The 24,316-nt window shown below is 54.7% G+C and overlaps 1 protein-coding gene across 10 annotated transcripts in view; it reads left to right on the top strand.

Annotated features, from left to right (window-relative positions):
• PHKA2 (phosphorylase kinase regulatory subunit alpha 2) overlaps positions 1-7,505 on the top strand; it is a 74,530-nt gene extending 67,025 nt beyond the window's left edge. For 2 of the 10 annotated variants that reach the window (XM_026480224.4, XM_026480225.4), the window contains 5 exons: positions 1,075-1,128; positions 2,931-3,101; positions 5,256-5,309; positions 6,078-6,278; positions 6,837-7,505. In XM_026480224.4, coding sequence (XP_026336009.1) covers positions 1,075-1,128; positions 2,931-3,101; positions 5,256-5,309; positions 6,078-6,278; positions 6,837-7,007 — 651 coding nt within the window. In that variant the 3' untranslated portion in view covers positions 7,008-7,505. Of the gene's footprint in view, positions 1-514; positions 935-1,074; positions 1,247-2,930; positions 3,102-5,255; positions 5,310-6,077; positions 6,279-6,836 lie in introns of those variants that run through there. The other 8 variants (XM_048213450.2, XM_044377593.3, XM_048213451.2 and 5 more) reach the window with 6 other exon arrangements.
• Positions 7,506-24,316: the final 16,811 nt, after the last annotated feature.

Below are 24,316 nucleotides of genomic sequence, written 5' to 3'. Positions count from 1 at the left end.
AAAACGTGGTCATTGATTATATGAATAGAAGGAATACTGCTATTCCTGTCCCCACATTGCCGGTGGGGGAGGGGGGGAATTTAACCCTGGAAGGAAAACGGTGTAAGGATCTCCTTTCCTCGCGCCTTTGGGACCCGCTTCCTCCTCTTTCCTCCAGGAAGTTGGAAGCACGTTCCCCATGATTCAGTGCCCTGTGACTGAGCGAGCATAGAGTGGTTGGAGGGAGTGACATGCAGATTTTGTTGTCTCTGCTGCTGCCTTAGGCTCTTTCCAAGTCAGGAACCAACTTTCCAGACATCTTCCTTTGCTAGCCACTCGGTGGCACCATACCCTGATGGTGGCTCGCTGTGGGTGAATATGGGTGGTTCCTTCGGCCTCCATTTAATACAGTCCTTGCATATTATGGGGACAAAATGATCTGCTTTGCTAGGTTTAGATTCTTCAGCCAGTACAAGTTTTATATTTGGCCACTTACATCAAGGAAATCTAGTATTCTCTCTCCAAAATTTTATAGATGCCGTGGCATTTTGAATTTTGACTCCCTTGTACAAGAACGCCTGGGTGCACTTTGTGCTCAGGCACTGTCCCCATGCAAGGTAAGGACACAGTACAGATTTTTCAATGAGGAAATACTTGTTTGGCCAAAGGTCATCAGCCTGCTCTTATTTGTTCATTTAATAAATATCTATTTAAAGCCAGTAGTTGCTAGATGCTAAATGCTGGTCATGGGGAGGTATTTTATTGATCTCTACAGATTTTCATAACTCTTAACATAAAAGATTAGCATTTTGTGGCTAGGACTTTGGAAAACAAATTGTGTCCTAATCTGATTAGGCAGCCACACATGGCACTAGAATGGGTAACATTGCATACTCCCGAGAAAGAGCATTTCCCAGGTCCTCCATGGCACGGAGCCCCGAGCTCTGCCTGGACGGTGAGTGAGAACTTCTGCCCGCCCGCCTCTGCTGCACCTTCTTTCCGCGGGGGTTTTCGATGCCGTTCTGTGTTCTTCCGCTCTGCTTGCGTCCTTTGGTGTCACTGCACTTGACTGAGCGGACTCTCTTTGTTTTGTAGCTGTTTTCTGTGAGCCAGGCCGTGTCCAGCAGTGCACACTCCTCCAAGTCTGCGGTAAACCACGCATCCCGACTGTCCTCCTCACCGCCTCCTCCTCGTTTGTGGTGTCTGAATCCTCTTGTTGCCCTTCTCGTGCACCCACCTCATCCCTAACTCCTACAGCTTTGAACAGGTTTAAGTGTTTTCATTGGACTGTCATTATGAAGAGGGTCTAGAAGGAAAGCCAAGAAGTTCTTGAATTGAGCTTTGTCCAGGAGCTTCTGGAACCTTCGAGGCGTTGGTTCTGTGCCTTTCTTCTGAGCTGTGGTGGCGAGCCACTGCCTGCACGTGCTGATGAGCTCCTTGTACTCACAGCGCCCTGGCTTGGCTTGAGGCCCCAGATCAAGTGGAGGAGTAGGAAATATTCTAATTGCAGAAGCGAGTCTTAATCGTCCTCTTGAAACTAGAAGGAGAAAACCAGCTGAGTCATTGATGAGTGTGGCTGTAATTACTTTTATTTGTATCTAATTGTTGCCGTATTTATATGGCAGTAATGAGCCCCATGGAATAACCCAGCCTAACAGCCTTTTCAAAATAAGATCCGATGAAGTCAAAATGAGTACATAGGGAAAACTCCTGCCTCCTGCCCTGCCAGCATGCTTACCATTTGGATTTCATTTTTAAACCTGTAAGTTTGATGTTGTGCACTGAGAAATGAAGGTACAAGATAACGGGGAAGGATGAAAGTTACCCTCTGCTGCCCTGTAGCTGGGCGGGTTAGAATCCATCCTCCAGCAGGAAGCAGGCTGGAAGCTCTGCTGTGGGGCGGGGTGCGGCATGGCCTCCCCCCCACACCGAGCCAGCTTGGCTTTCAGGCCCGGGCTCCAGGCCCCCATTGGGAGCCTCTCTGAGCTGCATCTGCAGTCGTGGGCGGGCCTGCTGGCTCCTAAAGCCCGAAGCAGAAGTGCTGGCCCTGCCCCAGCACTTGGCTCGCGAAGGCCAGGGTAAGGCCAACCTCAGGCCGGGAGGTGGGACAGAGATGACGCGCTCCCTCTGCTTCGGCAAAGCATGTGTGCCGGCTCTGCGGCCTCCATTGGCCCCGGTTAGGAAGGAGCCATGTGCTGAGGACAGGCAAACGAAGCGATTCAAAGGGACTGGTGGCTATACCGTCAGCTGGGAGGCCCCCCCTACTAAATAAGGATTCCCAGCCTCTACTTCTTGTCTTTCCCTCCAGAACAAGCCCTCTCCCCCTTCCTCCATATTATGTGTTGCATTGTCTGCGGGCCCTGTGGTACCGGGAGGTGACCACGGCCTCTGTGGGGCACCGCGGACGCGAGGCGGGCACTTCGGCATGTATCAGCCTGGGCGCGCTCTCGCAGCCTCCTGCAGCAGTGCCAGAGACCTTGGGGGGGACAGCTGCGTCCCGTGCGCACTTACCTCAAGCCAGGCGTGCTTTCAGGGTTTTGTGTGTCTTCATTCAGTGCGCGCTCACAGCTCTCCGAGGCAGGTCCGACTGTGACCCGTTGTACAGGGGAAGCCGAGGCCCGGAGTCAGTGTGTGGTGTTGAATTGGGAGTCAGAGCCTGACCCCAGGGGCGCACTCTTGCCTGCTTGGCTTCCGTCAGGTCAAGGTCCTTTGATGGCGCACGACCTCTTAAGGGCTGCGAGGAGTACACAAAAGATCAGTAACCAAACCCACACAGGAAAGAATTAATCCAGCTTCAAGAAACGGCCAGAGTCAAATCAAGGAACTGTGTTCCTTTCTGGGCATGTGGTCTGTATTTTGACCAGTTTGCTGAGTCACCCCTCACGATGGCCAGCAGTCCGTGGGGTACCGGCTCTGAGGTTTCTAAAGGCCGTGTGCGGTCTGTCTTGCAGAGGTCCAGCACCCCATCCTCGCCCACTGGCACGTCATCATCAGACTCAGGCGGGCACCACATTGGCTGGGGGGAGCGCCAGGGCCAGTGGCTACGCCGGAGAAGGCTGGACGGAGCCATCAACAGGGTCCCTGTGGGGTTCTACCAGAAGGTGTGGAAGATCCTTCAGAAGGTAAGCTTGGCCACTGTACTGCATTCCACTGGCCTTGTCGCTGGGGGCACATACTCCTAGGGAAACGAACCACCCCCCTAATTCCTTTGTGAGGCATGGGGACACCTGCAGCTAGCAGGTAACATATGGCTGCACAGCAAGCAGATGTGGCCCCTGAGCTTGGGGAGCCCCCAGCCCGGAGCAGGGTTTCTTCCCCTCTGACATTTGGCACCACTGACATTCGGGGCCAGGTAACTGTTTTTGTGGGAGCTCTTCTGTGTATCATGGGACATTAAGCAACATCCCTGGCCTCCACCCACTAGATGCCAGTAGCACCCCCACCCCCAGCTGTGACAACCAAAAATGTCTCTGGACATTGCCAAGTGTCCCCTGGGCAGCAGATTATCCCGGCTGAGAGTCCCTGGCTGAAACCACAGCAAGTCAGATCAGGGGGCAGCCCAAGTTTTGTGGCACCACCTTTGATATATTTCAGGAACATAGAAAAGTCAGAAGATAGACAAAAACTGCAGAAGGCAGGGGAAGGCTTTGGATGAGAACACGGACTTAGACGACCCGCAGTGGCCCCCGGGCGTTAGCGTCCTGCGTGTGCAGGCCGGCGTGCTGTCTGCAGGGCACCGTGTCAGGCCCCAGGTGCTCTGAGGCACAACCCCCACATACACCTGGGGCCGCCTCTGCCTCTCCACCTAGAGGATGGGGACCCCAGACCCATTCCCTTTATTTTTTTTTTTTTTTTTTTTAATGATTTTTTATTATATTATGTTAGTCACCATACAGTACATCCCCGGTTTCCGATGTAAGGCTCAATGATTCATTAGTTCTGTATAACACCCAGTGCACCATGCAATACGTGCCCTCTTTACTACCCATCACCGCAGACCCATTCCCTTTAGCCAGCTGCCCCCTATGCCTGTGGTCATCCAACAGAGCTGCCTTTCGCAGCGGCCTGGGGCGGTGAGAGTGTCAGCAGAGGTCATCAGAGGCCACAGAGCTGCGTGCGCACCAGGGACCAAGGAGGGGGCAGCGACGGAAGCCGCCCCCCTTTGCTCCACACACCCGCCCCCAGAGCACTTGTGTGTCCCCCAGGCCCCTGCCCCAGCTTGCCTTTCCTTGTACCCAGGCACGGACCGCCTCAGTTAAAAGCTTCAGTGCAAATTAAGAACGAGGGGTAGGACCGGCTTTTTTAAAAGAACTATTTTTGTTTTAGCTCATTTCACCATAGGAGAGGAGAGAAAAATCATCCCCAGTGAACACACACTACAGCCCCTCCCCAAAGCCACAGCATCTTTCAGCTGTTTTATGTCTGGGGCAGGGGTCCCTGGTCCGTGAGGGCGCTTCAGCATCTCGGCTTCGTGGAGACTGAGGTCTTCACGGAGCTGAGCATGGGGAGGTCAGAATGGGCCCTGGCCTCATGCAGCTGCTTCCCACCTAGAAGCAGAACCCTCAGAGCCCACGACAGCCTCCGTTTCTCCCTTCTCCACCCCCCGCTGCCACTGTGTCCTCGGCCCGCCAGGGCACTGGGATTTAGAAGGCAGCCGGTTCGAATTAGACTAGAACAAACTTCCTAGAAAATCTCCCCACTCTTCCTGGGGCATCATCCGCTTCCATCCAGACTTCTCCTAGTTCCGTACCAAGACACTTGTATTCTGGAAAAGCAGCATTTTGTGTTGAGCCGGCGCTTGATATTTATATACAAGGGTGTGCGTGTGCATGTCTGTGCATGTGCTCGGGTCTTTTGTGATTGGTGCTTATTATAGTAATCTCAAAAATAGATGCCTGCAAAGGCACAGAAGGATCACTTCGCCAGCAGGAGCCATGAAAGTCTCCCTTTATACGGCACCAGAGGGGGCCTCGCAGCCGCCAGGGCCCGGTTGCCAACTGCAATGCGGAGCTTCCACAGAGGAGGCCCCAGCAGCTCCCTGGGGGCACCGTTCGTGCAAGATCTGAAAGATGCCTGCTGCGTCCCTAGAATTGCCCCATCGCAAACACAGCCTGTGGGCAGTGAGAACAAGCTCTCTAAAAATAACTCTGGCAGCCTGGCGTGTTCGGCCCTCATGCAGGTTTCCAGAGCAGACGGACCTGAGTGTGCGCGAATGTGTGTGCACACTGATCAGGTTCTGGCATCTGACCGAACTGTGCTCTGTGTTCTGCCTCCAGTGCCATGGTCTGTCCATCGATGGTTACGTGCTCCCATCGTCAACGACGAGAGAGGTATCACGGGAAAAGCCCAGTGCTCTCAGGAGTGGTTCCCACGTTTGTCAGCATCACCTTTTCTCTGTCCCCTCAGAAACCGCATATCTGGGGCGCCTGGGCAGCTCAGTTGGTTAAGTGTCTGCCTTCGGCTCAGGCCATGATACCAGGGTCCTGGGATCAAGCCCCGCATCCGGCTCCCCACTCAGTGGGGAGTCTGCTTCTCCCTCTCCTTCCCACCTGTGCTGTCACTCTGTCTCTCTCTCAAATAATTAAAATTAAAAAAAAAAAAAAAGAAAGCGCCTGTCGAGAGCTTTACCTTTGCCCTTTGGAGCTCCGTTAAGAGAAGAGCAAAGCCGCGCGCCCCACATGCTGGACCCTCGTGCGGCTGCTTGCAGCCCCTCCACCGACAACAGTCACCTTCCTGGCTTCCTTTCCCTATGCATTCTTTCACAAACTCAGATTTTAGTTTTTACCCCACCCAAAACCCAGTGCTATATGCCACAAGTAGTGATGAAGAAGAAAGAGGAATAAGCACAGGGCCCTGTCCCCTGGATGTCCCAGTCCAGTGGGGTAGGTAAATCAAGTTAGGACAAGGCCAACTCACCCCCACCGTGAAGTTGTCGGCCTCCCGCTCCAGAGGGTTCCGGCTGGTGGTATCAAGAACGTGGCTAGAAAGGAGACAACATTTGGGCTGAGCCCTGGAGCCAGTGGGTGCTACAGCCAGTGCTGCGGGCAGGGCTGGCTGTCCTCGGCTCCTTCCTGACTCCCCGCTGGTCCCTTTGGCAGATGACCCCCCAGGAGATCAAATTTGCCGTCCACGTCGAGTCGGTGCTGAACCGCGTGCCACAGCCCGAGTACCGGCAGCTGCTGGTGGAGGCCATCATGGTGCTGACGCTGCTCTCAGACACTGACATGAACAGCATCGGGGGCATCATTCACGTGGACCAGATCGTGCAGGTGGCTAACCAGCTGTTCCTGCAGGACCAGGTGGGTGTACCCAGGCCCGTCCAGTCACCCCCCCCCCCCCGGCTGAGGTGGGGACAGAAGCAAGGTAGCAGTTTGGCTAGCATTTAATCTCTGTCAAGGCTGGGGATTGTGTGTCCAGGAGGAAAGAATATTCTCAAAGAAAATGTCATCACAGATGGTAAAAAAATATCCACCGTTTGGTTAGAAAATGGCACAGTGGCCACTTGTGAAATCTAAAGATCTTTGGAAGCGGAGAGACTCATTTTGGCATAGATTTTAGCGCGAACACCACTCTTGCTATGAGTGTGGCCCTTGGTAAACAGACTACTTACCCTGCACCGAGCGTGGAGGTAGGAGCCATCCTCTCGGTTCAGAGTCGGTGACAGGCTGCAGACGAGGGCATGTGGGAGCACAGTGTGGTACCTGGAGGAGAGGCTGGACGTCATCCCCGGGCACTCTTGACTCCTGCCCTTGGGCTTAGAGCTCTTCTCTGAGGGCTGCTGGCTTCCAGCACATACGGTCATTCCAGGGCCAGAGGGAACTTTATTCATTCTTTGCCTCGGTCTTTTCCTGCTGCAGATGTCAATCGGAGCCATGGACACCCTGGAGAAAGACCAAGCCACAGGCATTTGCCACTTCTTTTATGACAGTGCTCCAAGTGGGGCTTATGGGACAATGACCTACCTAACGAAGGCAGTGGCTTCTCATTTACAGGAACTTCTGCCCAATTCAGGCTGCCAGATGCAGTAGGGCCTTGGTGCTCTGAGTCTGTCACTTGCCCCCTAGCCTTGCCGGAAACCTTCTGTTCTCCAGGATCCCATGTGTTGGTGCAAAAGCGTGTCCCATCAGAAACCCTGGCCGGGAGGAAGTGGCAGCAATGGACCTGAAACCGGTGTCTGTCCAAGCCACAGAAAGAGCTGAGGAGTCCTGTGCTGCCCCCGGGAGTGCCATGGGATCGCTGTCTAGGTTCGCTTCGCTGTAACATTTGCCCCAACATCTGGTCTCAGAGTCTGAAGAGGAATTGGAAATTGGTCTCTTTTGAGTGCGGTGTGAACAGCGAAGCCAGCTTAAATTGGCTCTCGCTGAGAGTTACTGAAATCAGTCGGATGTGCTAGTGACACATCTAAAGATGGGAAGATCCTTCCAGCAGCAGGAGTGGACCTTGACAAGGGGAACATCTTAACAGGAGGCAGTCTGTCTATGGACCAAAATGTTTACTAAATAGAACAACTCTATCTTTCTGTGCAAGTTTGGTTTTCTTGTGCCTTTCTTTCTAGGGCTTTTGTTTTATGGGCATAGCTACCTTTGTGTGACAGAATCCTCTCTTGCTGAAATTTAGAAAATTGGTTGCAGTTAACTTTGGCTTGTGGTCTCAAGGATTTTATCCTGGCTTCTTATGAATTAGAGATTTCTTCTGCCTTATATAAAAAAAAAGCCACATCTTCTGGAATATAGCACATACACAAAAAGGGCAGGGGAGGTGCCAACTCTCCTTATAGCTGGGCTGGCTGTTGTTTGGGGGCTGGAGCAGCAGGGAGTCCCTCTGGAAGGCCCGTACCCCCTCCCCCCGCGTGGGGTGACCACCCTGCGCTCCCGGGAGCCACACGAGGAGTACGTGGTGCCAGATGCCCAGGGGAGGAGTGGTGTGCCCCTGCACACACAGTGCTTCTCTCAGCCCAGAGCCCGGCTGGCCACTCGAGCCCTTCCCCTGCAAGTGCGCCCTCGGCTCTCAGGTAGGTGTGCCTGGAGGCCTGGAAGATCAAGCAAGGACAGATCCTTGTAGGACAGGGCCTTGCTATCTTTGGCCAGTGTTTGGTGAATGGAGTTTCTCTCTAGGCACTGTCTTACCTTGGAGTGGCGGGGGGGCACGTGACAACAGGGAGCAGTTTTCTGTGAATGACAGACTTTGGACAACAAGCCATCCCCCGGTGGTTAAATGGTGAGCTCCAGGTGCTGGAGGGTGACAGGTTCGATTTGTGATGACTCTGCCTCTGAAGTGGGAACGTGGCCGCTGGATCGTTGTTGGCTCAGAAGTTTATGTGAAGGTGGAGAAAGCTGATGCTCCAGCTGCTTTGAGGGGACACGGAGGTGCCTGATGGCCCTCGGCGTCCAGATGCAGTACCGGTCATTCTCAAAGCAGGAGAGGCAGGGTGGCCTCGTGTTCCTGACACTTCCGAAGAGCCTCTCTTCAGGCTGAGCCCAAGGGAGAGAGAGTCTAGAAACGCACGGCTCAGTGCTGCTAAGCGGGGCTCGGTGGTGCAGGCACCCTGGGCACATGCAGCCTCGTGACCTCGTTTCCGATTCTTGAAACCACAATACTGTCTTTGCCGAGGCTGGGGGTGGTTACATAAAGAACAGCCTGGGAATCTGTCAGTTTCTGCTCCCCGGGCTTCTCCTCCCCTCTCTTCTTCCCGTCCCTATTAACGTCAGCACATGTTGCACACTTTCCGTGCCAGGTGTGGGAACACAAAGCTACAGGAGACGTGACTCGGCGCTCAAGGACCTCAGCCCGGCAGGGAAGGCTGGTGTGAAAAGATGCGCGCTGGAGTGCGGCGGGGGCGGGGGCAGACACACAACACGCTGTGCGACCGGAAGGTGGGGCCAGCCCGGAGCGCTGGCGGCGGAGCCGGAGCCGAGCTCCGAGCCGCGTGGGCGGCCTGGCCTCCAGCTCCTGCCCACGCAGCACATGGTGTGGCCTGGCGCCACGCTCCCCCCACGCTCTTGCCGCGCTTCCTGTTTGTGCCTGTCTTTCCCGGGAACCTGTTTGGTCCCGTGTGCTCTGAGGGTCCGGGGCTGGCAGGTGAGCACGGCCCGCCTGGTTTCAGAGTAGCATTTTCATAACCGTTATTTTTGGGTCTTGAACACATGCCTAGCGTGAGCGAAGCTCACGTAGTGCACGGATAGACCCCCTGGAGGATCGTTCCAAACGCAGACCGTGTGAGAAAGGCACAAGCTGTGACAGTCCCAGTTGCTGCTTGGGAGAAAGCTCAAGAAGAGTCACAGGCCTCCAGAACGAGCCAGACGCTAATTTAGAACATGACCTGCCTGTGGGCGACGCGCACAGCCACAGATGCCGTGTTTGGGCTCAGCAGCAGGGGTGCGGCCGGGGGGGGGCGTCATAAGCAATTCGACGGAGCCTTCGATTCACTCTTTTGAAGCCTCTTTCAAATGAAATCCTGAAATAGTATCGCATTTCCACAGGCATCAAGCTGTCAGCTTCAAAGAAGAACAGGCTTCTGAGGCTTGATCCCTTTCACGAGCAGCTGAGGCCCCCGCCGCAGAGAGGAACAGATGCTCAAGGGCGGTGGCAGAGGCCCCGTGCTGCCACCATCCCGGCCCTGGCCCACTGGGCTTCCACGCCAGGAGAGCACGGCCGGCGGCCCCTGCTGCTCGTCCCTGTATCCCTCCACAGAGCAGAAAGGCCGGTTTTGACCTTTACTGGGCCTGGGAGGTAGCATGTTCTTTCTCCGAGCCAGGAACAAACATTTCTTTTAACATCCATTGAAAATCTGTTGGCCACCCCACCTGCTGCTCGCCCTGGCATTGACCCAGGTGAAGCCAGCAGCAAGGACGAAGGTTCCGTCTCGGAGTCAGACTGGCCTTCCGGCCTGGCTCTGTGACCTGCGGGTGAGTGATGTAGCCTCCGTGCACCCCAGTTTGCCCATCTGTCAAACGTGCCCAAGGCCTGCAGACTGGCACGGGGCGAGTGTGAGGGAATCACAGGGATCCCCTTCTACTCCCTCCTCTGGCAGTCGGAGCCTGGAGCTCCCCGTTCACAAGAATCCAGATTTGCCCAGTGGCCACCCCCAGCCAGGCCAAGGGCCAGAGGAAGACGGGTCTCCAGGTCATGCCCGTGTCCAACAGTGCGGGCATCTGTCAGGAGGTCAGGTAGAGCTGCCACTTTTCTGGGGCCTAGTGAATGGAAGGAGATTGTTCTACATTAGCTGCCTAGATAGAATTTAAATGCTCCCTGTGTTTTTTTTTTTTTTTTTTTTTAAAAGAAAGAAAGAAAAAAGAAAAAAAGACCAGAAGATCCTGCAGGAGGCAAGAGAAACAGTTTGTCAGCTGATTGATGCCATTTATTTCTGGACAAGATGACAGGAGGCTCAGCCTCCCTTGATGTAAATTATAGCAGAACCATCGCTCAGTTCTATAGATGCACACGCAGGTCTGGCGATAGCTTTTGTCTTTCCTGCTTCCTTGTTGTCAGATGGTACAAAAGCTTCCCACCCCTTCCCTCGGTGCCATTATCTTTCAAGGTGACTCTCCTGCTTTTGAAGGCCCTGCCATCTGTTGTGTGTGTCTCTGCACTTTGCATGGTCCCAGAATGCCTTCTGTTCGCCCGGACTTGGCCACTGATTCCTCTGCTTGCGAGGGGAAGGTAAAGCCGCGCTGTCACCCTCGTAGAGCCCAGCGCCCCCTTGTCCTCCTCAAAGCCATTTAGGAAAAGCCATCGCCTTGAGTTACCAGAGCATTCTCTGAGGCATGAGAAGAACTGGAACCGCAAGAGACTATTCTGGAGTCTAACACATGGAGTGTTTGATGGTTTGGGAGAGGGAACAATTTCACCAGAAAACAACTGTGTGTGTTTTTAAGGAACATATGTGCGATTTTGGCAAAAACGCCTTCTCAGACGGAGTGGGATAATCGGAACCAATGAACTCTGAAGTCACGTGATGCATCCCTCTGCCTTACTGCAATATGTCAACTATGCTGAAAAACGAATTGCTCAGAAAGCATTCACTGTGGTCTACTTCGGGCCAGGCGGTGCTCGGCTCGCAGGAACGCGGACAAGGGTGGCGGGATGACAAAACGCCTCTCAGTCGTGAAGACCCCTGAGGAAGGCCACCATCCAGCGTCCCGGGACGCGTTCCCGGCACAGGCCTGCCAGGCCAGCCACTAGTTGTCAGTTCTGCCTCGGGAACATGTGTTCCGGAGAGGTTTGCTGTAGAGGGCGGCAGGGCCACGGGCAGTAGCCCAGGGCGGAGGGGACAAGGGTTCCGTTGTACAGCAGCTCTGGGGGGACCATGTCTGGGAAGCAGAGGGAAGGAAGCCAGTGCCCGAGGAGACGGACCTTTCTCCACTCCTCCTAAGATGCCAACAAGCTCCGGGAGCGTATCCCTGCTCTGCAACGGTTCAGGGACAAGAATCAGGTAGCTGCCAAGTGGAGGCCATCGCATGACGGAGGGAGCTGGTCCTGTTCCCTTCCCCAGAGCGCTGCCCCCATCTCCGGCCTCAGCCCCTCTTCCAGCAAACACTCACACGCGTGCACACAGCTGTCGGCCTGCCTCTGCCTGTGACGCTTCCGGCGTCTAGAGGGCGGCAGGGGCAGGGAGGCTGGAAACCGTCCCCAGGGCTCGCCTTCAGGCAAGCCTGTGCCTGCTCGCACCTGCCCTTGCAGAGACGCTTCTCCCGTCCCCAGCCCAGAGGGCTCGGACCGCAAGCACCCGCCTGCCTTTCAAGTCGGGGGCCTTGGAAAGCACGGGAGAGACTGGGGCTGAGGACTTCTAGGCTCTAAAGGCTTCAGGTTCTGCAAGTCGCTCAAAGGCTTCTTCCTCTGCGCTTTAAATAGATGTGCTGTGCTGAGTTTTAAATTTGACACATTTCTTTTTTTGAACTTAAAAAAAGCACAATGGAAAGCAAGCAAGCAAGCAACGTAGTGACTCATCCTCAGGAGGAAGGGAGCAGCTCCCTGATCAGAAGCAGTGGTCAGGGGAACATTCCAGGAGGCTGCCCTGGGGGTGTACCGGAAACGGGAGAGAGTGGAAATATGTTGGGAAGAGGTGAGGCCCACAGGACTGGCTCTGAGCAGTCCCTAGAGTAAATGTCCTCTGAGGTCTCATTTCAAGCCAGCCCCGGGTGTCTTGGAAAGACGGAGGAAGGTGGCAGAGATTTCCACCTGTACATCCGGTATATCCTTCAGATATCGGTAAAGAACGAACCTAGCTTCATCATACATTTGCTTAGTTACCTATTATTAGCACCAGGATTTTACAGACGGTGAAACTGAGGCTCAACAGGCATGTGGCCTGCATAAATTCTCCCACTTCAAATCCAGATTGAAGCCTGTTTCAAGACTCCATGTTTACCTAGATCTGGGCAAAGAACACTGCCCTACCTTTACAAATTTACCTCAGAAGACAGACTCATTTCCTTGGTTTACACAAGGCTTGGATGGTACATACGGAGAGAAGTATTGCAGGGGACAGGAAGTCTCAGTTTAGCATACAGGGATTTCAAAAAAACAAAAACCCAGCGCAGCCTAAGATGATCCAAATCGTGTTGCAAACGGGCAGCCTGGGCGAAGCGCTCCACCCAGCTCAGGAATCGACACACCCATCCGAGAGGCGCTCTGGGCACCGGGAGGGCGCGGCGGGGTCAGGGCCAGACTAACGGTGCTGTGGGCTTAGTCCTTGCCAGGCTCCCCAGCTAAAGCAGGGAGGCCAGGTCCCGCTCCATTTTCTCTAAGGGTTTCAAATCAGAAGAAATGCGGTCAGTGCTTTGGGAAGTGCAAAGCTCTTAACAACTGGAGTACCTGTTCGTGTAGTCCCTGCTCCCCGAGAGACCTTGACCGATGGTCAGCCTTCTGCCAAGCTGTAACGGAGGCAGTGTTTGGCTTACGGTGTCACACCGGCCCGTTCCCTGCCGGGTGCTCTGGGCTCAGCCGGGCCTGAAGTCAGGCCTCCACGCTGCTGCTTAGGGCTGGGTGTGCTCAGATGATGCAGTCTCTTGGGGCTGCAGTTCGATCCTCTGTGAAATGGGGTGGTGATTATATAAGCTGTCGTCACTGGGCGGTACCAAATATTGGATCGAGTATGTAATAACGTATATATAGTCACGTCTGATAACATAAGCCACTGGCGTATGGCAGAGGCTCAGTAGACAGTGGCTGCGGGTACCCCCCGCTCTGGTGGCACCCCACTTAGGTCTGCACACTCCTGATCGCCATGGGAGGCAGCCCAGGTGCTTCTGAATATGGGCTTTGGACTCAGGCTACTTTTAATCTGTGCAGCCGTGGGTGGACGTGAAGTCCCTTTCTGAGCTGCATTTTCCCGTGTGTCAAATGCACGTTAACAGTGCTTATCACGTAAGGCTGTGGAGGGTCACCGGCAATTAGATAACGGGAATGGAAAAAAAAAATCTTGAGAGCAGTCTCTCAGGACTGCCACCTGGCCAAGCGTGGGTTGGCCTAATTCAGGCATCAGTTACTAACACTCTAGAGAGGTCAAGGTTACTCTCCTCTGCTCTGCCCTGAGCTCTCTGCTGTGGCCCAAGGATGAAGCAGGACGGACGGAGGAAGGGGATGGCGCTTTTGGGAGGAGGACCGGAGAGCTTCAAAGCCCTATTTTCATCAACTTCTGAATTCCTTCCTCCTCTTAGAACCCTCACCAAGGGCCTGGTGTGAAAAGAGAGGTCTGGAGTCTGCTCCCTTGGTTGGGAGAGGTACTGAGGCCTTTGGAGAAGAAAGCGCCTGGGATGGGCACAGTCGCGGGGCAGGGCCGCGTAGGTGGCCCAGTCCACCCCACCAGAACGGCAGCCCCTGAGGGCTTGGGGCCCAGGAACAGGCAATGACAGGGCAATGACAAGCCTGAAACCATGACAGCTGCCTTGCATGCGGAACGGCTAAGAGCACTGGCCCGAGCTGGGGCTGGCGTGCCAGGCCCAAATCCTCTATAAGTTGGGGTTCATGATAGCACTTCCACCTCATATGGTTATTGCAAAGATTAAATATATTAATGTTCTTAAAGTGCTTAGGATAATCACTTGGCACCATAGTGAGTGCTTAATAAAAAAATTAGACAGTGAAGGTAACCATTCAATGAGTTCCTATCTAAACACGACCCCCAAATGCCTCCTCTCCCCTTCCGTCCTCACTCCAGGCGGTCTCCTATGTCCTCTGAGAGGCTCGGGTGGAAGTTTTAGAGGAAAACAGCCTTGCAGGCCCTTTCAGAGGCATATGCATTTCCGGTCCTACTGTAGTCTTAGCGAAAGCTCTCACTTGTGGAATTCTTAGCCTCTGGGCTAGACTGTGTGACAGGGAGAGGACGGGGCAGAGGAGAGGGGAGGGTAAAGGGCCCCCAACCTCCACCTGGAGTGTTTTCTGCCTCGGTGGGGCTGGCACTGCCCAGGGTTGCACTCTGAAGGCCTGTCTGCTCCCGGGATCCTACAAGCGGACAAATTCTTCCCTAATCTCTGGATACTTCGAGCTGTACATCGTAGGCTACGTAGCCATCAGTGGCTCAAACAATAAAGACATGGATCTACTTTAGCAAGAAGTCTGGCGCTGAGAAGTTGTGGGGTTGGTACCATGGTTCGGCAATGTCATGAAGGATCCACGCCCTTCCCATCTTCCTTCTCCATTCCCTTCAGAGTGTGGGGTTTTCTCTTGGGGTTGCAAGATGGCTGCCCACAGCTCAAGGCATCACACGCTTAAGACAACATCCCAACCAGGAAGGAGGGGCAGAGCATTCTTGAGCTTCTCTCTCCCTCTTCCCCCACCACCTTCCTCCCCTTAGCAGACTTTCCCTTAATTCTCATTGGCCAGAACTGAGTCACATACCAATTTTAGACTGATCACTGGCAAAAACAATAAGGATTAACCAGACAGCTTTAGGAACTATGGTAGTTTTAAATCTAGAACTATCGTGGATCTGGGAGGTAGAAGCCACCTTCTGAGACCTCACCTGTTGCAGCTAACACAAAGTTGAGGTTCTGTTAATGAGGAAGAAGGGAAATGGCTCCTGGACGGGCAACCTAGAGCCTGTCATGAGCACTTAGCCCCCAGGTCATCGTCTTGGCCTCTTTCATGCTTCTTGAAATTTCTCGTGCCTCATCCAGAGCCCTTTGCAGCTTGGGGAGAGCTGTTGTTCACTAAATATTTTGGATTCTTCTACTTGTTTCCATCAACTCTAACCACCACCCCCCCACCTTCTTAACCTCCCTACACGACGGGATAAAGCATAGAAACAGACAAGGTGAGACAAGCCCCAATCAAGGAGAGAAAGTTAGAAACAAGCTACAGAGAATGAGGATTACATGATCCAGACCGCCAGTTAAAAGACATGCCAATTGGATTCATATAGAGAGATGTGTGCTGTTTATCAGCACATGAACATGAAAGAGGGACAGCAAAAGGGTGAAAGAGGCCTTGTCAGGCAAATGGTAACCAGAAACAAGCTGTGGAGACACCGGCTAAAATAGACTTCAGGACAAAAAGTAGTATTAGGGATGAAAAGCCTGACTACATGATGATAAAAGATGAAATTCACCAAGAAGACATTTCCATTTTAAACACGGACATACCCAGTAAAACCGCTTCAGCGTATGTAAAGGAAGCACTATGAGAACTATGAGGAGGAGCTGATGGGTCTGTCTTCACAATGGGAGATGTGAACACATGTCTTGACTACTGCTAAGCCGAGCGGCCCAACAGGTCATCGTCATCAAGGACAGAAGATCCGAATGACATAATCGACAACCTTTATCTAACGGACGTGTAGACAGGCCTATGCAGCACTTCGAGAATACACATTTGGCTTCTCCAGGTACACTTGGAGCGTTACAATTTTGATTACATACTGAGCCGTAAAGAAGGAACTAGTTAAATACGCAGACCGTGGTCTCTGACCTTTTCAAAGGTAAATGATGCCATACATTTGGAAACGTTTAAATTGCTAAATAGCTCCCAAGCTAGAGAAGTCAGGAAACCCTCACAATATCCAAAAGTCAATGAAAGTGAAACTATCACGTACCAAAGCTTGTGAGATATGAAAAACCCAGGGCTTTGAGGGAAATTTATAACCTTAAGTGCTTATATTAGAAAAGATTCTAGAGCCTCCAGGTTAATGAGCGAGGTTTCCCTTTTAAGAAATTAGACAAAGAACAAAGACAACAAAAATAAGCACAGATTATTAAAGATACAAGAGAGATCTACAAAGCCAAAAGTTACCTTTTTAGGACAACATGGATGAATCTTAGCATCTTAGCTATATAACAGGATGTCCAAAAAGCCTGTAGACGGTGGGACACCCTTTTTATAACATGAAAAAAATCTATGTGCATACTTTCTAGGAACACGCACAGATGCAACGAACATAGAGAAAAGCAAGAGGGAGAACAAAGCGTGTGGGCCGGGGAGAGGGAGCGCGGTGGAGTGGGGACCACCTGACCCGGCGGAAGTTACTGTCAGGGTCCTGGCCTTTTGTTTGGGGTAGTGGGGTTGCATGTGCTTATTATTAAAAATAGCTAGCTAAATAAGTAAATCAAAGCAGGTCACGCAGACCCAATGAGGAATGAGGAACATAGGCTGACTGGAGAAAAGAAAGAGGCAGAAAAGGCAACGAGCGCGCAGTCGTCACTCTGCTTCCCCCGGAACCGAGGACACCCGCGGAGCGAGCGCGCTTGCGTGGGGCACTCTGGCTGGGCTGCTGCTGGGGGCGACCCGCTCAGCTGCCCCCTGCTGGCACCTGTGCGGCCGTGTGGGGGAGATGTGGCAAGTGAGCAGCTGGGGAAACAGCTTTCCGTTCTTACTGGAGAACCAGTTGCCGCTCAGGATTCTATTTTGGCCCTGCCTGATAGAAAACTAACTGCCGGAGAGGGGGATTTCTGAGACGGCAGGGTTGGCCTGAGTGAGGGTCAAAGGACAGGGGACAGGCCCCAGCGAGCCGTGAAAAATCATCTGGGCGTTGCTCAGCGGCCAGAGCCACACTAATAGCTGTTGGCCGCCAGCTAGGCCAGGCCGAGCTTCCGAGGAGGTCACTGTGGAGACCTGCTTCTTGCCCCTCTGAGGGGATGTCGGGCATCGAGGGCACAGTTGGTGGGGACCACACAGCCCAGCTGACTTCCTCGAAGGGCTCCAGAGGCGGGAGCGGGAGCCCCGGGGAGAATGCAGACCTCATCAGCCTGGGGGGCACCGAAGAGGCTGCAGGCAACAGGCCCCGCCTGCTGAGGCCAGGACAAGAGCGGCAGAGATCAGTGCGAGGACGCGGCGGGTCCCAGCGCGGACGGCAGAGTTCATGGGCTGGGAGCCTGGAGCTCGGCGCTGGAGTCTGGGCTTGAATTCCCGCTCTAACTCCAGGTTGCTGGGGGCCCTGGGCACGTTGCTCAACCACTTGAGGCCCTACTTTCCTAGGTCACTCCCCTTGACACACATTTAGTAAGCGCCCACTACATGCCAGGCACTGATCTGGGCACATGGGACGCATCAGCGACCAAGGCCGCAGCTCCTCCCTTGTGGGAGCCTGACTTGCAGCAGAGATCGACGATGAGCAATAACCGCAAGAAAGGAGTCTCTGATAAAGCATGCTGGACGGGCGGCTGGCTCGGAACCACAGGTTAAAGGAAGGCCAGAGTGTGGGGGCCAGGCCACAGTATTAAGTAGGGTGCTGAGGCTAGGGGTCATGGGGAAAAGGCGTGAACCAAGACGCGAAAGGGTTGCAGGAGGCTCTGGGGAGAGACAGCCAGAGCAGGGGCCTGAAGGCGGGGGCGCGCTGAGCAACCGCAGGGTCTGTGTTGTGACGGAGGCCGTGAGGCCAGAGAGTCCACGGGGGCAGATCACACAGGGCCTCAGAGGTCACTGGAAGGACTTGGCCTTTGACTCTGAAACTGGAAACCATTGTGGAGTTCTGTGCAGAGCCTGGACCTAATACAACTTCAGTCTCAAGAGGGTCAACCCAGGAAGGGGGGCGGAGGGAGGGTGGCGAGAGAAGCAGGGAAACCTGGTCCGGGGTGAGTGCAGTCATGGATGGGCAGAGAGGATGGTAGCTTGACCCGGGGAGGTGGCACAGGAGCTGGTGACAGGGCTCGGATTCTGGACGCATGTCGGAGAGAGAGCCAAGCCGATTTGCTGACAGACAAGGTGGCAGGGAGAGCACGAGGCGGGGCGGCCACGAGGGGTTTAGCTGGAGCCGCTGGAAGGGCGGCGCAGGGGTCACGGACAGCAGGGGATGTGGGGGGGGGGGGGCGTGTTGAATTTGACAGGATTCTGGGCCCTCCAGTCCGAGCAGCTCTGGTCCTGGGGGAGGGGGTGCCGCCGGGAAGAGGCGGCGGGGTCACGTCCGCGACGTGCTGGTGCCGCAGTGGCCAAGCGCGAAGCCCGAGGGCCTCGGAGCCTCGGAGCCGGCGGCAGCCCGGGCGGGCCGTCCACGCTCGGGGAGCGCTTCTGATCGGCGCAGGCCCTCAGCAGGAAGCACCCTCTCCACGCCCCAAGGACGTGGCGCGGGCTGCCGACTGGATCTGGGACCCACGTCAAGGCCGCCCAGCGCCCCGGCTTGCTGTGGCCCCGTAGCGGGGAGAGGAGCTGCGCGCCCGGGGCCGAGTGCGGATCCCGGTACATCTCCCACCAGAGTCACGGCGCTGCCCCTCAGGGGTCGGCCCGTCCACACTGGACACGCGGAGAGGTCAGGGACGTTCCGAAACGGAGCCAGGGGTGGGCTCGTCCCGACTCATCCAGCCTGTGCCGACAGCCAGCGGGCCGGTGACGGGCACCGCCCTGCCGTTCGCCGCCGAGGGAGCGCAGAGCAGCTCGCGAGCCAACCGAGGGAGCGATGCTAACTGTAACTGCCCGGCTGGCCAGGCCAACAAGGTCAAACCCCGGGAGATACACAGATGGCTCCGGGCAGGCCCTGGGTCTGGAAACCAGGGGCCGCTGAGGTCCAGAGCTGCCAAGGCGGGTGCCCTTCCAGAACCGGGAGTGCCCCTCCAGCATGCCCAGAGGCACTGTCCTTCTTACGGATGTGTCACTGGTGACACACGGGCTGTTTCCTCCCCCACTGGCCCTGGCAGAGCAAAGCGGCACATGTGCCAACTCCCTGGAAGGGACCAGGAGAGGAATCAGCCATGGAGGCCGTTCCCCTAAGGACGCCTGCCTTCTCTCCCTCCCAGGGACTCACGTACCGCCTGAGGGGCTGCCTCTGTGCCCTGTGCCACTCGCCCCACTCAAAGGATCCTCTTTCCTCAGAAAGTGATCCAAGGGTCACCACCTCCAGAACTCTGGCTTCCCAGAATGTCCATTCAGAATTCCAAACCTCCCAGCAGCCCGCAAAGCTCTGCCATCCTCCCTGATGCTTCCGAAGTTAGACAACCACCTGTTCCTTTGGCCACTAAAATTCAGCAACTGTTGTGTAAGCAGCAGAAGAGCTGGATTTCAAATGTCAAAATTATAACTTCGTTTTTAAGTGGCCCTCTCTGTATGTGCCCGACGATGTTCTTAACTTTTGGAATTCACGTTGAGAGAGTGACTTTCCGGACAAAGAAAATAAGCAGCTCTCGGTATCTCATTTGTTCTTCACCACAGCCCCCTGAGGAGACGCATTCTTGTTTCCGTTTTGTAGGAAGGAAACTGAGGCTGGCGGGGCGCCGAAGCTCCCGCTTCCAGAGCCCGTACGGAAGCGGCAGAGCTGAGATTCAAAGCCAGGCCTTGCTCTTTAAAATGTATACCTTCTCCTGACGAGCCACCCTTCCCACGGCTGCCTTTTACGTGTGGGACGGCGAGTGTGGAAGCACACAGGCGAGAAGGGGAGACAAGGAAAGCATCCGCACAGCACCTAGCGGAGCCCCTCAACTCATGTTGCTTTTCTGAATTTAATTGGGTCCTGACGATTTCCCCAGTCACTGTCCTGCCGAGGCCAGGCCTCCCCGGGGCCCGTGCGTGGCCTTCTCAGCCTGGCTCCAGGAGAGAAGGCGGCTGGGCCTCAGCCACCCACCCCAGGTGTTCCGTCCCACTCTGCAGAGAGGACTCCGCGCCGGAGGCCCCCCTCTCCACATCCCAACTTCCCTGCTGCCCACCCCAAGGACCACATGCCCCCCAACGTGTCCCCAGTGCCAGGGCACGAGCCATCCCTGGGCTCTGGCACTGAGAGGTCACAGGCTTGCGCGAACACTGTCATCCAGTGAGCCTAACGGTAATTCTGGTGCCGTGGCTGAGGATTTTCGTGCCAGTGATCTAGGGAGGGCGTGTGCTTAGGAGAGACCTGGAAGCAAGTGAGAGATGTGGAATCATAGAACAGGGGGATTTGCTGAGAAAGGATGTGCATCCGGATGGAGACTCGCTTTAGCTTGACCCGCAGGGAACCCTGAGGGTCCCTGGTGAGACAGCGTGTCCTGCCGTGAAGGGAGGGGGCTGGAACCATGTGCCCATCCATGGTCAGCCAGCCACTGGCTGCCGCTCCTGGCGTGGGGGCCCGGGGTCATGACCTCTGAGGCAGGTGCCTCCCCTCAGCCTCCGGTAACTTTGGGGAAAGGGTATGGCTGTGAAGGGTCAGTACCCAGCAGTCCCAGAAGCTGGGCGGTGGGGGCATCAGGAACGAAGGCGATGTGCGTGGCCACCAACAGTGGCATCCTGTGGGAGGCCCACCAGGTGCAGGACAAGAAACAGAGGCTCCAAATGCTCAAGTCATCCGTTTACAGAGTTTCACAGCCCCTGGGTGGCAGAGGGGGAGAAGGTCTGTAACTTCAAAGGCCTCGCAGGGTTACCAGAGTTAGCAAATGAAAAGCACAGGATGCCCGTTAGACTGGAGTTTCAGATCGACAACACATACATTTTTAGTACAAGCATGGCCCAGTTAATATTTGGGACATGCTGATACTAAACGATTCACCCCCGGGCTTTCCAAGTTAACCGGGCGCCCTGTATTTTATCTGGCAGCCCTGAAGTCAGCGCTGCGGCGGGTCCGTGGAACGGCGCACAAGGCCGGGTGGGGGCACACGCCGCTGTTCCCCCGAACGAACCGGCGGGGGGTGCGACAACTAGTTAGTGGGCGCATTGCTTTGCCTGTGAACCAATCCCCTTCAAATGTGGAGCCCGCGGAGCAGGCGGGGTGGGGGGGGCGCCTTCCCTGCCAGTCCCTGCACTTGGCAGCAGCCTCGGGCTTCCCGCCACCCTCGCGCCTGGGGAGCTTTGACGAAATCCTCTCCCTCCCTCCGCCCCTCACTCGCACCCACACAGCGGCACTCGCTCGGGAGTCTCAGCACCAGCCTCTGCACGGAGGGGAAACCCAAGAGGCAGACACCCCAGTGGGCTTGAGACCAACCGCAAAGCTTCATCGGCTCAAGTGAGGAAGCCGCCCTCCTTGCTGAGGTCCCCTCTGGGGCTGTCCACCACGTGGGATAGGGCAAATGGCCCCGCAGCAAGCCAGTTCCGGCGCCCCCCACTCCTGTCCCCCCCCCCCCAGCATCTCAGCTCATGCCGCATCGCCAAGGGAGTGAGGGATGGGGGCCCTCGGAAGCTCACCGAGGCAGCAGTGAATCGAGGCTATAATTAAATCAGACTGTGAACATATTGTTCGCGGAACCCTTAGCAGAGCTTGAGTCATGACGGTGAAGTGAGTCACACAGCCTCAGAGTTTCCGTTTATATCTTCTTCATTTGGGGTCTTCATACTTCGGCTCCAGATCCTGGGCCCTCTCCGCCTGCATTCCTTCTCCCTCCCTGGGAGAAAGCCGGGTGTAGCTAAGGGTCCGGGGTCCAGCGGGGCAGCCGGGAAGGAGGAGAGCGGGAGCGGGGCCTGGCCAGGACCAAGGCGGCCCCCTCACCAGCACTGGGGCTGGATGCCTCTGGGCCACTGGGAAAGAAAACGGGGGTTGGGGGGGTGGGGAATGCAGCCCTTCCAACCACTGCTAGTATGTCCAGAGTTGGTTTGGGCTTTTTGTTTGTTTAAGTAAAATTTGGTGAGAGTGAAGAGGTGGAAACTCCAGGTTAAAATGGAGTGTCCTATTCCTTGTGCAGCTGTTAGTTAACTCAGCTCCCAGGACGGTTCCCAAACAGCACAGCGCAGTGAGCACGCAGACCCCCGGGCCTGGCGGTGGGCTCGCCGCCCCATCCGCAGTGTCCCAGCGGCCCCGCTGTGGGTACCTGGCTGGGTCCGTGTCTGTACAATAGGAGTGACGAGAGAATAGTGAGAATCGAGAACCGCCCTTCCCACCTCGGGTGGCTGTGAAGATTAGGGAGTTAATACGCGTGAAGCACTTCGAACAACCTGGCCTGGAGGAAGTGAGAAACGTGTGAGCTTTCAGCACCCCCGGCAGACCTCTGGTGCCATCACGGAGAACAGAGCCACACCTGCTTTGCAGACAGCCGCAGACAGGATTCACAGGCTGCGGGAACTGCCAAGGGCCTGCCTTGGGTCCTGTCCCAGTCATTTTTGTCGCAGGAGAGGAAACCCAAGCCCCATCTCCCTCCCATTAGCAACAAGCCGGAGCAGAACTGTCCTGACACCCCTTCCCGTACTCTGTCACGTGCTGTCACACGGCGCCCTGCTGCACTGCCATTCTCGGAAAGGGGAGGTTTCCCCGGTAGAAGACGCGGGGTGGTGATGAGGGACCGGCTGCCACTCGGAGCCGCGCCAGGCTTTGTTAGCAGGGCCCCCACAACCACCACACCTCATCACACACGTTCAGGCCATGGCAAGTTCCAACACTGTCCCCTTTTTTTTTTTAAAGATTTTATTTATTTATTTATTTGACAGAGATAGAGACAGCCAGTGAGAGAGGGAACACAAGCAGGGGAGTGGGAGAGGAAGAAGCAGGCTCCTAGCGGAGGAGCCCGATGTGGGACTCGATCCCGGAACGCCGGGATCACGCCCTGAGCTGAAGGCAGACGCTTTAACGACTGCGCTACCCAGGCGCCCCCAACACTGTCCCCTTATGCAGACCCTCACACGGGTCCCAGGAGGCTAGTGTGTGTGTGTGGGGGTGTTCTACCCTCCTTCGGATTCCCTGGGAGCTATTTAATCTCTCACACCCAACATGTACGTGGCCTCAGAAATCCCCAACTTTTTTCCAACAGGGATGTTTTCATTATCACGCCATGTTCCCTATGCTTTGAAGGATTTTATCTAGCAAGCTGCAAGTGATAAGTAAATTAATTTGTTCTCCTGTAATTTATTAATTGGAGACCAACATAATGGCCAAATGAGGTTTCTGTTCAGCAAGGATAAATGGTGTTCCCAAGCTGAGGGGCTGGGATTCCTGCCAAAAGCAAAGAAATGTGACATTTTTCTTGGCCCGAGATATCTTATTGAAGCTCCATGAACAGTCTCTGGAGAGCTTTATAAAATGACATCTTGTGGACTCGGGTTAAGATGACTGCCCTCTCAGGAGGCCCAGGGACCCCAGGAGGGGAGCCATGGGCTCTGATCCCACCATGGCAGGCCCCCTTAGGATAATGATTGGGCAAAGACCCAGGAGGCAGCAGCGCAGGACAGAAAGGGACCTAATAGCTGGCGCTGGGAATAGGCCTTCCAGCCTGTGCTTAAGGCCGACACCGCCCGCTCTGATGATTCCGGGTCTTTGTCCTTTGGTGACAGCCCCAAAAGCTGTAGGGACCCTCGGAATGCCACCTTCTGAAACCTCTGGACACAGCCCAAACATCTGCCCCTGCTCTGAGATGCTCAGAATTCAAAGGCTTAACTCTCTACTAGTAAAGACACATTCCTAAAAGGGCAGGAAATCCAGGACCTTCCCACAGGCCCTCCTGAACAACATAGCTAACAAGCCTGTGGTTCTGGCCACACCAGGCCCATGAAGCCGTGTGACACTGAGGACCCACCCTTCCTGAGATGCCCCAGGAGAGAGTGACAGACTCCAGCCCTAAGCTGACCTGAACATGAGCCGGGTCTATTTCGTTAGAAATGCTTGGCTTTGCTATGAATCCCCGGTATTGTGGAAAGGTCACTAGGATTAGAGTCACAAGGACGTTGGTTTGACTTTCAATTCCATGAATTTCTCTCTGCCCCTTTGTCACTAAAACTGTCACGTAAAAACCTGACAAAACACATACACATAAAACTATACACTAGAAGTTTCATTAAAACTACCTATAATCTCTATTAAAGCAGGTGGAAATGGAATGAATGCCAACTTAATCAAACTAGAAAAAATTGGAGGGTAAAAGCCCCAAATAACAGTTTAATAAACAGAGTAAGATGAGTAAAGTAAAATCAAGCATATTAGTTAATTCACCAAAATTGGCTAAAGTGAATTTACCCAGTAAAAAACAAAGACTGTCAGAGTTAAAAATAAAAATCTAAGTTTGTTCTGCTTAAAAGAAAAACACATAAAATA

Source organism: Ursus arctos, chromosome X (genome assembly GCF_023065955.2).
Source record: "Ursus arctos isolate Adak ecotype North America chromosome X, UrsArc2.0, whole genome shotgun sequence".
Lineage (NCBI taxonomy): Eukaryota > Metazoa > Chordata > Mammalia > Carnivora > Ursidae > Ursus > Ursus arctos.
This window is presented reverse-complemented; position numbering and strand designations above follow the sequence as displayed.